The following is a 13,924-nucleotide window of genomic DNA, read 5'->3' on the forward strand; positions in this document are numbered from 1 at the left end:
TGTAATCTAAAAATGTAGTCGCAATCCTTGGTCGTTAATCCATTTATTTTTTGCCCATCTTTTTCTCTCTATCATCTATACATGCATCACACGGGAAAATGATTTCATAAAAATCAAGTGACTTGTCAATGAAGTCGTTTCCGAACTGAGATTCGTTATCAGAACAAGGGTGCGGATAAGGGTGCACCGGTTCGGCAGCCCGAGGCTGCGTCGCAAACAATGCATCAGTTCTGCGCCGGCTGCGCAGAGGCTGCGCGTGTGTTGCGCTTGTTCTGCGCACGAATCAGTAAACACTGCACGTTTGCCGCGAGCCAACAACATGTGAAACTCAAGACCATCGTATATTTGGACATATAACATTGCTGCTTTTGTGTTGGATGAAGTGTGCGTGAAAAAATATATCAGTGCAAAAATATACACACGAGTACGTAAATGACAAACCAAATGTGGAGATAATCGAAAACGGTAAAGCAAACTTATATACGGTTATTACTCACTTTATTAATTTAACTATATTTTAAATTTATAAAATAATAAAACAAACCACGGCTTCAATACGGCATTTTGGGATTCCTATAGAGCCACACTCATGGATAAGGCAAAACGTACGAGATTATCGTGTCCAAGTATACGACATCGTATAATATTTGGACACGATAATCTCAGCTATAATCAATTCTGTGTGTCTGTGTTAGCGTAGACCTGTGCTGTACATGTGTATTGTCCATATAAATCATCCGGACGACATTATCAAAATTATGGAATACCACATTAAAATCAATTGATTTCATTGGGAGTATTGAAAGATAGACGTGAGAGGCCACTTGTTATACCTACCTAACGTATTGATGATGTATATTAATTTATCAGAATCAGTGAAAGAAGTTTCCAACTGCAGTTAATTGCACTTTTCACGTGGTGAACACGATCAGGGTTCTAATGAAGAACAATTATTTTCCCCGTTCTTCTGTTTAATTAGCATATACTAAAACATATATTCTCATTAGAGGTAGTCATGAATATACATACGTATTTACATTATATTTTAATGTGTCTGTAACGTCATAAAGAAAAGGCCCAGTTAGAGGCCCCACTCCGGAAAACGGTCGTTGGAAGAGTACCTAAGAACGTTATTAATATGACTTGCTATTTAATACTTTATGTATGCAAGCTTTACGGAAAGTGGCGCTATAGCATGCATATTTTATTTTATTCAAGTGAGTAATATCGATTCTTGTGTTAGTAATTTTCAACTCGATCGAATCAATTGGATAATAAAATATTATCGACATTATTTATCCACGTAACTTCTACTTACTGCGTTGTCGTCGTATCAAAATGATTTATCGCAGACAAATTGATAAATCAAGTATTAAGATTACTTAATAATCAAGAAATATATTCACTCAAAACAATAGTTGTAATAGCTAGACTATATAGTATCGTAGTACCGTAGATAGAGCTGCATATTTTTTATGGCGTGTCGTCAATTCGTCATCAACGCTATTACGCGTTGGAGATTGCAATGAAGTAAATACTTAATTATTTAACTTTTTAGTGACGACACGCGTCTCTATATTGTTATATACATCAGACTTGTCTATCTAGTATGTGGGCAATGCGAAAAAAAAGACAATAGTAATTCGTATCGGCGTTGAAATGAAATAATGTTAAAACGCCATAAAGAAGAAGTGACGCGACGTGATGCGAGATGTTATTTGAAAATTAGTGTCGTTAAACCTACATATGTGTAACAATAAATGTTAATTATTGCTCAGATTACTATAATTGTAGTCTCTGTCTCGTCTATGCCATGTAGCACTTACAGAATATCATCAGTTGTCTGTGTCTGAAGGTGTGAATGAGTATTGAAACCTCAGTTGCATTGCAATGAGCATCGATTTCTTAACAAATGTCGTATGTATGTGTTTTTCTATTTTTGGTACAGCCAGGTCAGCACGCTGAAAGAAATCTACCGACTCTAATCTAATTTTCCTCACCTAACCATAACCAAACTATTTGTTCATATATTTTGGTGTATATAAAGGAATCTGTAAATATGGTTGATATAGGTAGTTCTTTATTCTTTTCCTCAAATCTGTGTCGGTTTATATTATTCCTCCATCTTTTTTCTTCTTTTCGAGTGTTTTAATAATTGCTAACACTGGTGTTAGATTTTGTTGCAAGTTTTTACGGCTACCTCCGGCGTCTAGTGGCAAGCAATCGCATGCACGCACACACTAGTGAAGTTAACCAGGGTGCAGGTTTCCTCATAATACTTTCCTTCACCAGAAGCAAGTGTTGGTCTATGATAACTACTATACATGTGTCAGATTGGCATACAAACTCATATGGCACGAGTAGGATTGGAACCTAGGATCTTTCAATCACAAGCGAATGATCTTAACCACTTGACCATCATCGCCATCGCCATCTTTCTGAAGTACCTACTGTCAGTTGCAAGTCATGTACTCCTGTGCCTGAAGCCTGCACAAGTTTAGCCTGAGCAAACGTAGTGATAGCAGTGCGCTGTGGGCAGGCAGCGTTGTCAGTCCGCGCACGCGATTTATTGTCATCTTGAGCGCCGCCGCCCGATATCATTATCAATTCCGTTCAAACGCGCGCTGGAAACTTTCTGCTTTTTCTTTTAATTGGCTCAGAGCAGTCGTAAAGCAAGTGTAGTACCTACTTGGACTGTACCTTTGTTGGAAATAAAAGGGGCTTCTACATTTTTGAATTAATTTAGATTTTTATCCATATATTACCTATAGACCCCTAGTTTATAACAAATGAAAAACTGTAACTTTTTTCTTTTGGCCGAATAAATCATTTCTTTCTTCTATATATGCATAGGTATAGGGATAGACCAATATTGATCAATGTTTTAAAATGTGTCCAGTCTACTATGAATTTTCATAACGTTCCAACAAATCATTATTTTATGAATAGGTTAACGCGATATTAGTAAGCATGAACAAAGAACTAGCTATTTAGGTACCAGTTTGTTGAACTGGTCGCTAGGTGTCGTGTTACTGTTCTCCGCAACCGCATGCAGTAATACGATAGGTTCCTCTCCACACACTCTTGTTCATTTTTATATCATGGGGTTTACACAACCCCATATAACGTTTGTTGGGAACTGTATCCGGTTTTATATTAAATTGTCTAAATGGATTCTTAGTATGCCGGATAAAAAAATTGTAAAAAGACATATTACAAGTCTGATGATTATGTGAACAACAATAATGTCAGGCCCCCTTGGGCCTAAGCACGGTGCAGTATCCTCATAACATATTTAATTGATTTATGACATGATTACGTGCGTTTTGTACATTTAGCTTTTTATTTATATATATTTATTGTCAATTTTTAATAATGATGTAAATTCAACGTAAATGTATTAAGAGGATGAGTTTACACCTATATTTGTTAATTGACGTTTTTGGAGAAAAGGCTGCGGTGAAGTTTGTTCACCTGCGCTTTGGAAGTCGGTAGTAGATTAAGTTTAAGCAATTTTTTGTGACGTCAAGAGGTGATGTATACCTATCATCCTAAATTGAATAAAGAATTTTAAATTTTAATTTAACTTGCATAAGTAACACGTTCACCTTTTCCGGAATGAAGGACCAAAGACATTGCCGACAAAGTGGAGTGGGCTTATTCCAAGGCGGGATCACACGCTAAGCGGTGATGCCAATGTTTTTCCGCCGAAAATCAGATCGAATCGGTCTTCGTATATTTTCTTTTCTGTCTGTATTGTCGAAGCTGATTAATACCGCATTATCTCCGCGATCTGGGCGGACGAGGCGGCGGGTGATGCAAGACGCGGGTCGATGCAGAGTTCGTGAACAGGATTTACATGATCCGCGCTACACCGACTGGCGACCTTCGCACCCGCGGGAGCCAGCCGTGGGAACGCTCGCGAACCTCGCCATTACCCGCTATTATGTAACGCTGCGTGGGCGCATACTGCACGCGTGCGCGTGAACAACGCCGCCCAACTAATTGTCGCCTGTCGCTGGTGCGGCCAGGATTCATGGACTCTCGATCGCAACTGATGCATAAAAGATTTATAATTTACCGTGTATAATTTATCTCTCTATAAATACCAATGAAAATACCTAGCCGATTGCTACAAGATTGCTGTAATAGTCGAGACAAGCAATGAGTATTTAAGAAATAAATCTCAATATGCACGAAGTGAGAGTGCTGTATTTCTACGAGACATTAATCCGTGTTTGTGTTCCAAACTCGTTTGCAGTGACAAGCTCAGTGTCAGGCCTCCGCCGAGAGCTGTTCCAATGGATCTAGTCAGTGGGTCATTCATGCGGAAATATTTTTCTGCGCGGGTGCATTGCTATGTACGACCGCTCCTACGCCCGTCGCTCACGTCCGGATCAGCTGGGATGGATATAACATGATGACTTAAAATTTATGAAATAGCCGAGATTAGGCCCACATAGAAGACTTCCTTTAGATATAAAATTAGATCAAAGAAGTAGAAGAGTAAGAATTCCTATGCTGTTCATGAATTTATTTCTTGATGAAATCCTCCGAAGTGGGTGAAGAACTGTAGATATGAAAGTTCTACACTGTTGAAGTCAGTGACTTGAAAATTTGGATTTTGGTTGTTTACAACAAAGTAATGAATACGTGTTACAGATTTTTCTGAAAATTAACCCTCAACCCCTTCAAAAGGGGGATGAAAGATTGTATGTGACTTAATTAATACAATTTTCAAGATAAAAAGCTGAAAATTGGCACACTTACTTTTTGTAGTAAATAATAGTAATAGTAAACACAAAAAAAAATACGTTTGTGGTTAATAATAAACCGGGACGTAAAACGTCATGGAAAATGGGACGGCACGCGTTGCAGAAAAAGGAAGTGGGAGTCGGAGCGGGAAATGGGAAGGAGATACGTAGTGGGAAACGGAACGGGACACATTGCGAAAAACATGATGGCACAATATGTAGGAAACGGTACGGGATATCTACTTTACATAACAGGAAGCGGGATTGGACAAGTTTGCGGCACGAAACACGCAGCGGGAAACAGGAAATTGAACTTAAGATGAGAAAAAATGCGAATTCGAATCATATATGTTTACCAATCTTACAGAGTATGCGATAAAAAAATTACTGAGATTTTGTTATGAAATTCACGGGGGCAAAAGCTAGTTGATAAAATAAAGTTGGCAACGCCATTAACAATTTCATAACGCATATAAAAGCATCATATGTATATGATGTCCGCCATACTTGAAAAATGTGGACATGTTTGTTCGTCTGATGTCGCTCGCGCAGCAGCCGCACGCCGTCGTGTTTCGAGGAATCTCCGAGTTTGGGCAGCTCCGACTCGAGATCATAAAACATGTAACAACGTGGCGTCAACTGAGACTGCATATTGTTGCGCGGGACTCGAAAGTATTACATGTGACATTATTTTTTTTTATTTTTACGGTTCGCCAATAGGTTGTTACAAGCACCAACTCAATAAACATTACAAAATGAAATAGGACAGTATATAATTCTGATTATTAACACAGAAAATGGTTATGTGGAATGTTAAAATAACTCAAATTATAATTAAACTAAACAAACAAACAGTAAAATAATGATTAAAAATATAGCCTGTGTGTCTTAGGAAGGCTTCGTATATCTCTGTACCCAATTTCATCAAAGTCGGCCAAATCAAATCAAAAAATACAAATCTTTTATTAGTATAAATAATAACGTCAGTACGTCTCACCCACAAGCCATCAAATGTCTAATAATTTCGAGTTTGCATTTGAAAAACTGAACTGACAGTCCAATATAGAAGATTATGTTACATGAAACTAGGAAAGCCGGTCTAAATAATGACCGGCGAAGGCGAAGAAGTAAACAGAACATTAAGGCAGAGCAGATGCTAAAATACTGCATCAAGGAGACAGAAAAAACAGCGAGCTTAATGGCGGATTACTCGAAAATAAAACTTGAAACTTCTGTATGTACGTGCAGCCATTTCTGTGGGACGACATAAAGACGGACAAGTCATCAGTTTATATAAATACATTTGAGAGATTGGACTCCGAAAGATTAACCTGACTGACGTGGCCCACAAAAAGCTTTGCGACATTCCGGGTTGCCCTCCCCCCTCCCCCCGCCCGCTGACTTCAGTCTTCCATGCCTTCTATATAACATGTCACCGATTATATAATTTTGAGCACTTGAAAGAAATAATGTAGGTTAGGTACCTATATTTTTCTGTTATAGATTTGAAATGAGGATGACAAAGCGCACAGATGAGAGAGATAGCTTTTACAAGGATGATTGTGTCATCATTTAGATTCTTCCCAATTACTGGCTATATTTTTGAGTAATATATTTTAGCCTTCAGAAGAGCTACATGATTCTATTCTCTCATTGATTATTGCAAATCCTTCACTCGCTATTACGATATGTTGAAAAACTTAACCATTCAATATTTTTTTCATGGTGATTATACCTTCTAACAGCCGCACGCTCTCGTCAGGAGTTGCCAGTCACGGCCGGTAACGATGTTTGTTTACTGCTGGGAGACATCAACCGACCATCACACCTCACAGTCAATCACAGTCATTGTTGTAATACAATTGCCACGAATTTCTATCAAAAAGGATGTAAAATACTAGATGTACTTATCTTTGCAAATGTCTAATATTTCTGCACACCGCTAGGATCGCCCACAGTACAGTGCCCGGGGCATTTTTAGCAAGAATTAGATCGCGATAATAAATGTATACTAAAGCTGACCAACCACAGACAGGGAACAGCTTAACTCAGTTTTCACATCTAAGCGATGCCAACTTTGTGAACGTAGTTCGCGGTAGACTGTTTTCACTAGTGTTTGCTGAATTAATTTCACTAATCTCAAGTTTCAAAAATTGCTAAATGAACCTATTACTTAATTTTAAAAAAAATTTGGTTGCTGGTCTAAAAATATTTATTTTTTTTCAGTACATACATTATAAGTCTATATTATAGGTCTAGACATCAAACGCACACAGCAACCTAGCATAGCAATCATTATTCTCGATGGCGCAACCTTATCAAGGTCTTACCTACGTCTTAATCAAGATTATTTTTTCAAACTAACAAAAAAACATCCGATTTTAATTTTAAACATATAATTAACGAACAACCATTTAGTTGAAAGAAAATGAAGTTGCGGACACAGCAAGTTATATCATGAACTTGAAGTTTAATTGTTGGTTAAAAGTGATCGAGGAAATGTAAATTTTAAGAACTTGTTTTGAAAATACTTATGCCGAGAGTCGCAGGAAACAATCAATAGTGAAGCCAATAGTGACATGACTGCGGCGTAATTACGTTATGCCATATACGTTATTTTACTCTCATCGTAACTCAAAATATATTACAGCAAGTCTTCAACGTTAAAGTTGCTTACTAAATAGCGAACTAAGTATCTATGTGTTATGTATAATAGCATACTTTGTAAAGTATAATTGATCCTATTTAAGACTAGCTCGACTTTATGACTCCAGTAAATTATAAATACGAAAGTGAGGATGTTTGTTACTTTGTTATGCCAAACCGTCCAGCTGATTTTATCAATTTATATAATTATTTTTATAAAGATTATATAATGTGACGTCGTCGTCATCGACAGTTAGCTTATGTTATTGTGTATCGTAAATCATAATACTAAATTATGAAATAAGTAAAATTACATATTGCGCTGGACAACTCTTTCCGTTATAGTGCAGCTGATCTGTTTGAATTCCACATCAAATGACGACAAGATCTTCGATTTGTTATACCTCCATAGTAAATGCTCGTCAGACTAAACAACTTTTGCTAAGACGTCATTTCTATGTATATATATTACTGGTCTCTTTGTGTTCTACATCAAATGTTTCAGATCTTCAATTTTTGTACCTGGATAGAAAATGCTTATCATGTGATCGATTCAAATCCATCTAGTAAGTAGTTCCGGAGATTAGCGTGTACAAACATATAAACAAACAGACAAGACGTTTTTAAATTCTTAAAATTACTGTTTATTCATCGCCTTCAATATATATTTTTTGCAAAGATATTCAATGTACCTAGAATCTTTTTTTACTATTTTGTTATATGTATTGATGGATATTGACGGCGGTCTTTCGTGGGTCAAAGTGTAAAATTATTCAATAAACTCCCTGCAGAGGCTATTAATCTGCCAATGAAAAATTATAAAACTTATGTTAAGAAAAATTTAATGGATAAAGCGTATTACACAATTAACGCCTATTTGACTGATAAAAACGCATGGATCCTCCCGACAACTTTGCCACTCCACACATGATCTCCTAATTTTTATTTTACTGTTTTTTGTTATTTTATTCATAATTTTTATTTTTGTTATAATAATTCATATATTGTGACATTTAAATTTTATTTGTAAAACATGTACGTGATTTGTGATCTTCAAGTGTCTGAATTGTACTTTTATTTCGAGAAATAAGATTTGTAATTGTGAGGTCATGGGAATCGAGTGACCATGCTCACTCAAATGGTCAATCTGGTGGTGGCGTCGTGGGCCGGGTCGTGAGGTTCCCTCTATTATGGTTGAGCTACGCGATGGCTGTCCCATGCTTCCGAACAAGACGAAGAAGAAACGAGATGACCAGTTCCCTCTGGCAGCACCCGTTCACGAGTTGAAGCTAGTCATATTATAAAATAAACATTTCCAGTACATTTACTATATCATGTCTGTATACATCGCACATACATCCCTTCTATTTAGGTATTATTTTATATTTTTATAATACTTATAACAAATATAATTATAAATAATACTTAGAGATTCCAGCACGTCGCCGCTTTGAACGGTTCCAAGAAGGCTGGCAGCATTACCCCTTTGAACCGTTAATGGCAATCCTCTGGGCAAAGTAACTGCCCGCCCTTGGACCGCCCGTTACCTCACGTCTACGCGCTGAAATCTCAGTCATATCATAAAAGACTTTGATTTACTATATTGGAAGTAAATATGTGTAGGCTAGTTGACAATTTAAATTTTTGTTTTGATGACTATACGAAGACCCTTATATTATTAGAAACACCAGTGAAAAAATACCGTGATAATGACAATGCCTTCAAAGATATGGCAAAAATAAAATCACACATTTTTGGACTCGTCGTCATCTTTGGAAATGACACGAACAAGTGACGTAGCAGCGCTGTTCAGCGAGCGACGTCACAATGTTCGCGAAGAATGTATGTTTGTTCCACAGCTACATTAAATATAACGTTTATGGCGATGTCTTCTTAAGTTGTTACAAAACTTTAATTTTTTTATAATAGTCGAGTTTGTTTTTATAATTTCATACTTTTTGAAAGTGGACTTTCTAACCAACTTTAAATCTTCGTATAATGATCTAGCTGCATTGATACACTCCATGAATTATTACAATGATCCTAAATATGTCTATTTTGCCTAGATTATAAATATTTTTTACAATTCTTTGACCCTGTCAACTACCCTATTGTAATGTTTCTATTGTTCACTGTTCACACCATCACAGGTCCTTTGACATAGGCGTAATATTCTGTCCTCCAATTGTCTATCCTTTGTTATCCTTTTCCATTCTTCCCAGCGTTTTGTTTGTCCACCTTGACTCCTTCTCCATCTAGGAAACTTTTAAATATTAAAATACTTTCAGTGAGTGGAGGTTGCGCAAGATCGCGATGGTGGCGCGATGCTGCTGCCGGACCAGACGTACGAGGCCGCGCCGGCGCCGACCGCGCGGCCGTATCCGCTGCACTCGCTGCTGCGCGCGCATCGCGTGCGACCCGACTTCTTCTGCGCCAACCGGCCCAGGCACAAGCGGGACAATCGCAGGTAAGATTGCTCCTTCCTCCGTCCTTAGTGCCCTCTCTGTCAGTATTACCATCGGCTGCGTAATGACCACGCTGCACTACTACCGGGTCAACTAGCAACGCTCAGATGAGAGACAGTGTCACCACGCTGCGACCAGCTTTATTTGAGTCCACCGGCTAAGGCGATATCAAGGGACTTTCAAGTTAGAGTTCTTAATCACTTTTAGAGATTATGAACAATAACGGCTTTCTTGGAGAAATGTATCATTGACACAATGCAAGAAGCACAAAGTCTTGACTCGGCAAGCGCGGACGCGTGCTGATGTTCTATGTGGGAATGTGAATTCTACAATGAATAAGCTCTGCCACTGACATGCTTCCTTACATACATTTCTAATTATCCACTCAAACAAAAGTGTTTTTTTTTTCGGTTTATACGGCAGACTTGGTCCTTGTGAGACTTATGCAGATAAGTCTCACAAGGCATATTAGTACATCAATAACCACGTAAGTAGTAACTTGTCAGTTTACCGACCGACATATTGCGTGACATTATTCACCTGTGTGTAACGGCGTTATAATTTCCACAAGTTATGATTTCCTATTGGTTAGGTACTTGGGCTTAGGTAATGGTTGTGCCCCGCTGCGTCCTGACGGGAGCCGATTCATTTATCACTTCCCAGTAGTAATTATGCGGTAAAACTGGGATCAAATGTATTTGTAAATGTTAGTGCTTCGACGTTGCTACTTCAGGGCTATATATATATATATATATATATGTCTAACGCTCAGCAGCACGCTGGCGGATGATAATGTGGATTTATATGAACGCGGTCCTATTTCTATTCTATTAAAATGGCCGAATTTGTCCATATATCAGATTTTTTCTTACGTGTCGAGTGATTTATGCTTAATTGTTCATGTTAATATCAGTATACCAAGAAATAATGTCGTTTAAAGCGACTTGACGAATAATTTGAGTATTGGCATTTTTATATATATATCTATAACTAGCCAATTGAACATTTTGGAGATATTCGGCATAGGATTTCTGTATAATGTTCGAGATAATATAAATCCACCACTAATATAGCAATAAGAAAAGAAGATGTAATGATAACGTTAACGTTTTGTCAGCAGGTCGCAGGCGAGCGGCGAGCGCGCCCGCGCCTCTCCGAGAGGTAATATAGCCTTCTTCCAAGAGTATCTGTGCCGTTGCTAGTCAAGACAATATTTTGTTTCTTACTATTTAAGGGTACATTTTAAAACAGTGCGTACGTGAGCTTATTAAAGTCCTTTTTGTAAGTGATGGGATCTCGATTTCGTTCGGGGTTGTGAAGCCGCGTAGCCCAGGGTAAAAAAGCGTAAAAAAAATTTAAGATTCGGTTGTGATTTTACAACCGGTCGCATGCCTGACGTCAACCCTCCTTGCCAATGTTATTGTTGCCTGTCAGCTGCCCAAGCTGTGTTTCTTAGTTGTCTCGTACGACATCCACGGGAGGATATGTAGTGGGCTTATTCTAGCACGGAACCACGAAGAAAAACACTATACCTAAGACATATATGTACACTGTGGATTTTTTCAACAGATTAAAGGTCGTAGCACACATAACAACTCGGAAAGGGATCATTACCGTATCGCCTGGCCGTCAACCAGGCGTCAACCTAACGTAAGCGCGTTTCCAACAAGCCTCATCGCTTATTGGTAACGCGCTTACTTTAGGTAGCTCCGAGTCGACTCACCTACGGCTAAGCGACATCGCGCTTACCGCTTGCAGCTGGTTAACGGCTGGGCGGCACCAGTCAGTCAGTATGCTGAACGTGAAGTGTAGCACACGGTTTGTCCCAATTCACAATACGCGAGATGGCTATCGTTACCACAGCACTTGTCGAAGAGGAAACAGAAAATAGAAAGAAATGAAGAAAAATATATTGGGTACACTATATGAAAAAAGCAAGAAGGACTGGGGAATTTCGTAAACTAGATACGGAGTCGTTACGAGGAACAGCATGTCGACCGCACTCTGTACCGCGGTTCGTGAGCTTGTCTCGAGGCGAGGCCATTACGTTATGATTCCGATTAGTGTTACAGTAGGGGTTTCATACAAACAATACTGAACTGCTCGAGTCGATACGTTTACGTTCCGTTTAAGAGTTGATATGTATGCGCGACCTAAACTAACGCTAAAATTCGTAATATCTAATTGTAATTTAAAAAATGTTTCTTCACTCGAAGTTTCTTAATGTAATTAAATTAAATTGAAAACAAAGATAGATTAATGAACAGAGTGAAACACTTTAGATTAAAAATAACGAGTTTAATTTATATACGACAACGTGACTAGTTTTACGCGCGCTCGCGGCGCTCGGCTATCTGCGGACGGGATCTCCAACACTCGATCCCCGCCGACCGCAGATAGCTAAATAACAATAAGAATAAGGCTATTGTTTCAGGGCATAGGTGTTGCTTTTACATTGTAATGATAAAATATGGTACTTTATTGGATAGTGTCAATTAAGAAACAATAAAGTTGAATTAAGACAAATAATTCAGTATATATGTATAAGATTACCAACAATACGTCTATAAGCCGGCACCGACAATCAAACACAATCGAGTTTCTCTGTAAGAAAAGATTTATTGCGTTTATTTTCACGTATACTAAGTTTAACATGAAATAAAAGTTTTCAATAGGTTACAAAACCTTACAAACCTGTAAGAAAAGAAACGATATTTAATGTTATTAAAAACGGTGTCAGTTTCTTAATCACATAGATTAGATATTCTATTTAACAATTGTATTTATTTTACAAAATGTTTTCACATGACAATGTTGAGATGCTTTTTTTAAATTTATGTCATTTTCATTCATACACTACGAATTATTTTTTTATGGTGCAGCTCAATGACGTTTGCTGCACAGAATAATTTGAATTGAAGAAAATTATAGTTTTCTTTACATATGTATGACTTTATTTGCCATGCATTACCTCACGGGATTTGAGAACATGTTATTACATAGCATTATCCTGCAGACCGATATAGTAACAAGTATTCATGCCCTTATCGATCTCATTTGGTAGACAGATGAAAACTTATGCGCGATAAATGTATATAGGTATGAAAATATTACTAAAGAATTGACCATGCTTATTATATTTGAGTAAAACGTATCGATCAGTAACGCCGGTCACGAATGTGTCGGGCGGTAAAAACCGAGTTGCGTGCGCACTAACAACGTAGATCGAATTGTCCTAACTGTTGTGATCTGTTTCCGAAAAGCCATCTATTCTAAAAGATAGCAGCAGCCACGCGGACACACGTCGTGTGAATTTATTAAAAAAATGTATTTTTTCGTGCCATACAAAAGACATCAACGAGTTTGTCTGCGCCTACGCACCCTCAACGAAACTAAGAATAGCCAGTGATCCAGATGAGCGTCCAAATTAATGGAGGTAGGTAAATTTTGTGGTTATGGTATCATTGTTTACTAATATTACAAATGTGAATGTTTATAACAACACGTGGATGAAAGTTTGTTATTCTTTCACAAATCTGCTGATAATGAAAATCTACTAGTCTGAAAGAATAGCAACTCTACGGAATCTAGAGGTAACAAACCCCACGCAGCCTTCGACAGCCGCTCCAAGCGCAGTCTAGACAAGTTGAACACCGCACCTCACACAATGCCTCAGTTTTTGCGCCACTTTCCTCGCTCCCGCACTCTCCGGTCTGTTTCTACTGCACGCTCTTACTTTTAGTACACTCCCTAACAATCCTACACTTGTAAAAGTCCAAATATTTGTGATACATTGTGTGCTTGCAAGTGTGATGAAAACATAATAGAATAGTTTATTTGCATAAAATATAGTACATATGGTGCCAAGTGTGTTGACAATATGTATAGCAATTACATAACATTGTATCACAACAGCAGCGTGCAAACAAGGACAGGAACTCGGTCATAGTAATTGAACATTAATGGAGTTGATACATTGTACATAATTATATTACGGGCAAATCTGTACACAATTCACACAAGAGTCTGTCAAGTGGGCCCAAATGTGAATAATACGAC

At 37.9% G+C, this 13,924-nt stretch overlaps 1 protein-coding gene across 3 annotated transcripts in view; it reads left to right on the plus strand.

Moving 5' to 3' along the window:
- The first annotated feature begins 290 nt into the window (after nt 1-290).
- The window catches only part of dachs, a 32,508-nt gene continuing 18,874 nt past the window's right edge, over nt 291-13,924 (plus strand). Inside the window, exons 1-3 of one of the 3 annotated variants that reach the window (XM_053750958.2) lie at nt 291-465; nt 9,689-9,867; nt 10,983-11,026. In XM_053750958.2, coding sequence (XP_053606933.1) covers nt 9,725-9,867; nt 10,983-11,026 — 187 coding nt within the window. In that variant the 5' untranslated portion in view covers nt 291-465; nt 9,689-9,724. The remainder of the gene's footprint in view (nt 466-9,688; nt 9,868-10,982; nt 11,027-13,924) is intronic. The other 2 variants (XM_053750955.2, XM_053750957.2) reach the window with 2 other exon arrangements.

Source organism: Plodia interpunctella, chromosome 10, assembly GCF_027563975.2.
Source record: "Plodia interpunctella isolate USDA-ARS_2022_Savannah chromosome 10, ilPloInte3.2, whole genome shotgun sequence".
Lineage (NCBI taxonomy): Eukaryota > Metazoa > Arthropoda > Insecta > Lepidoptera > Pyralidae > Plodia > Plodia interpunctella.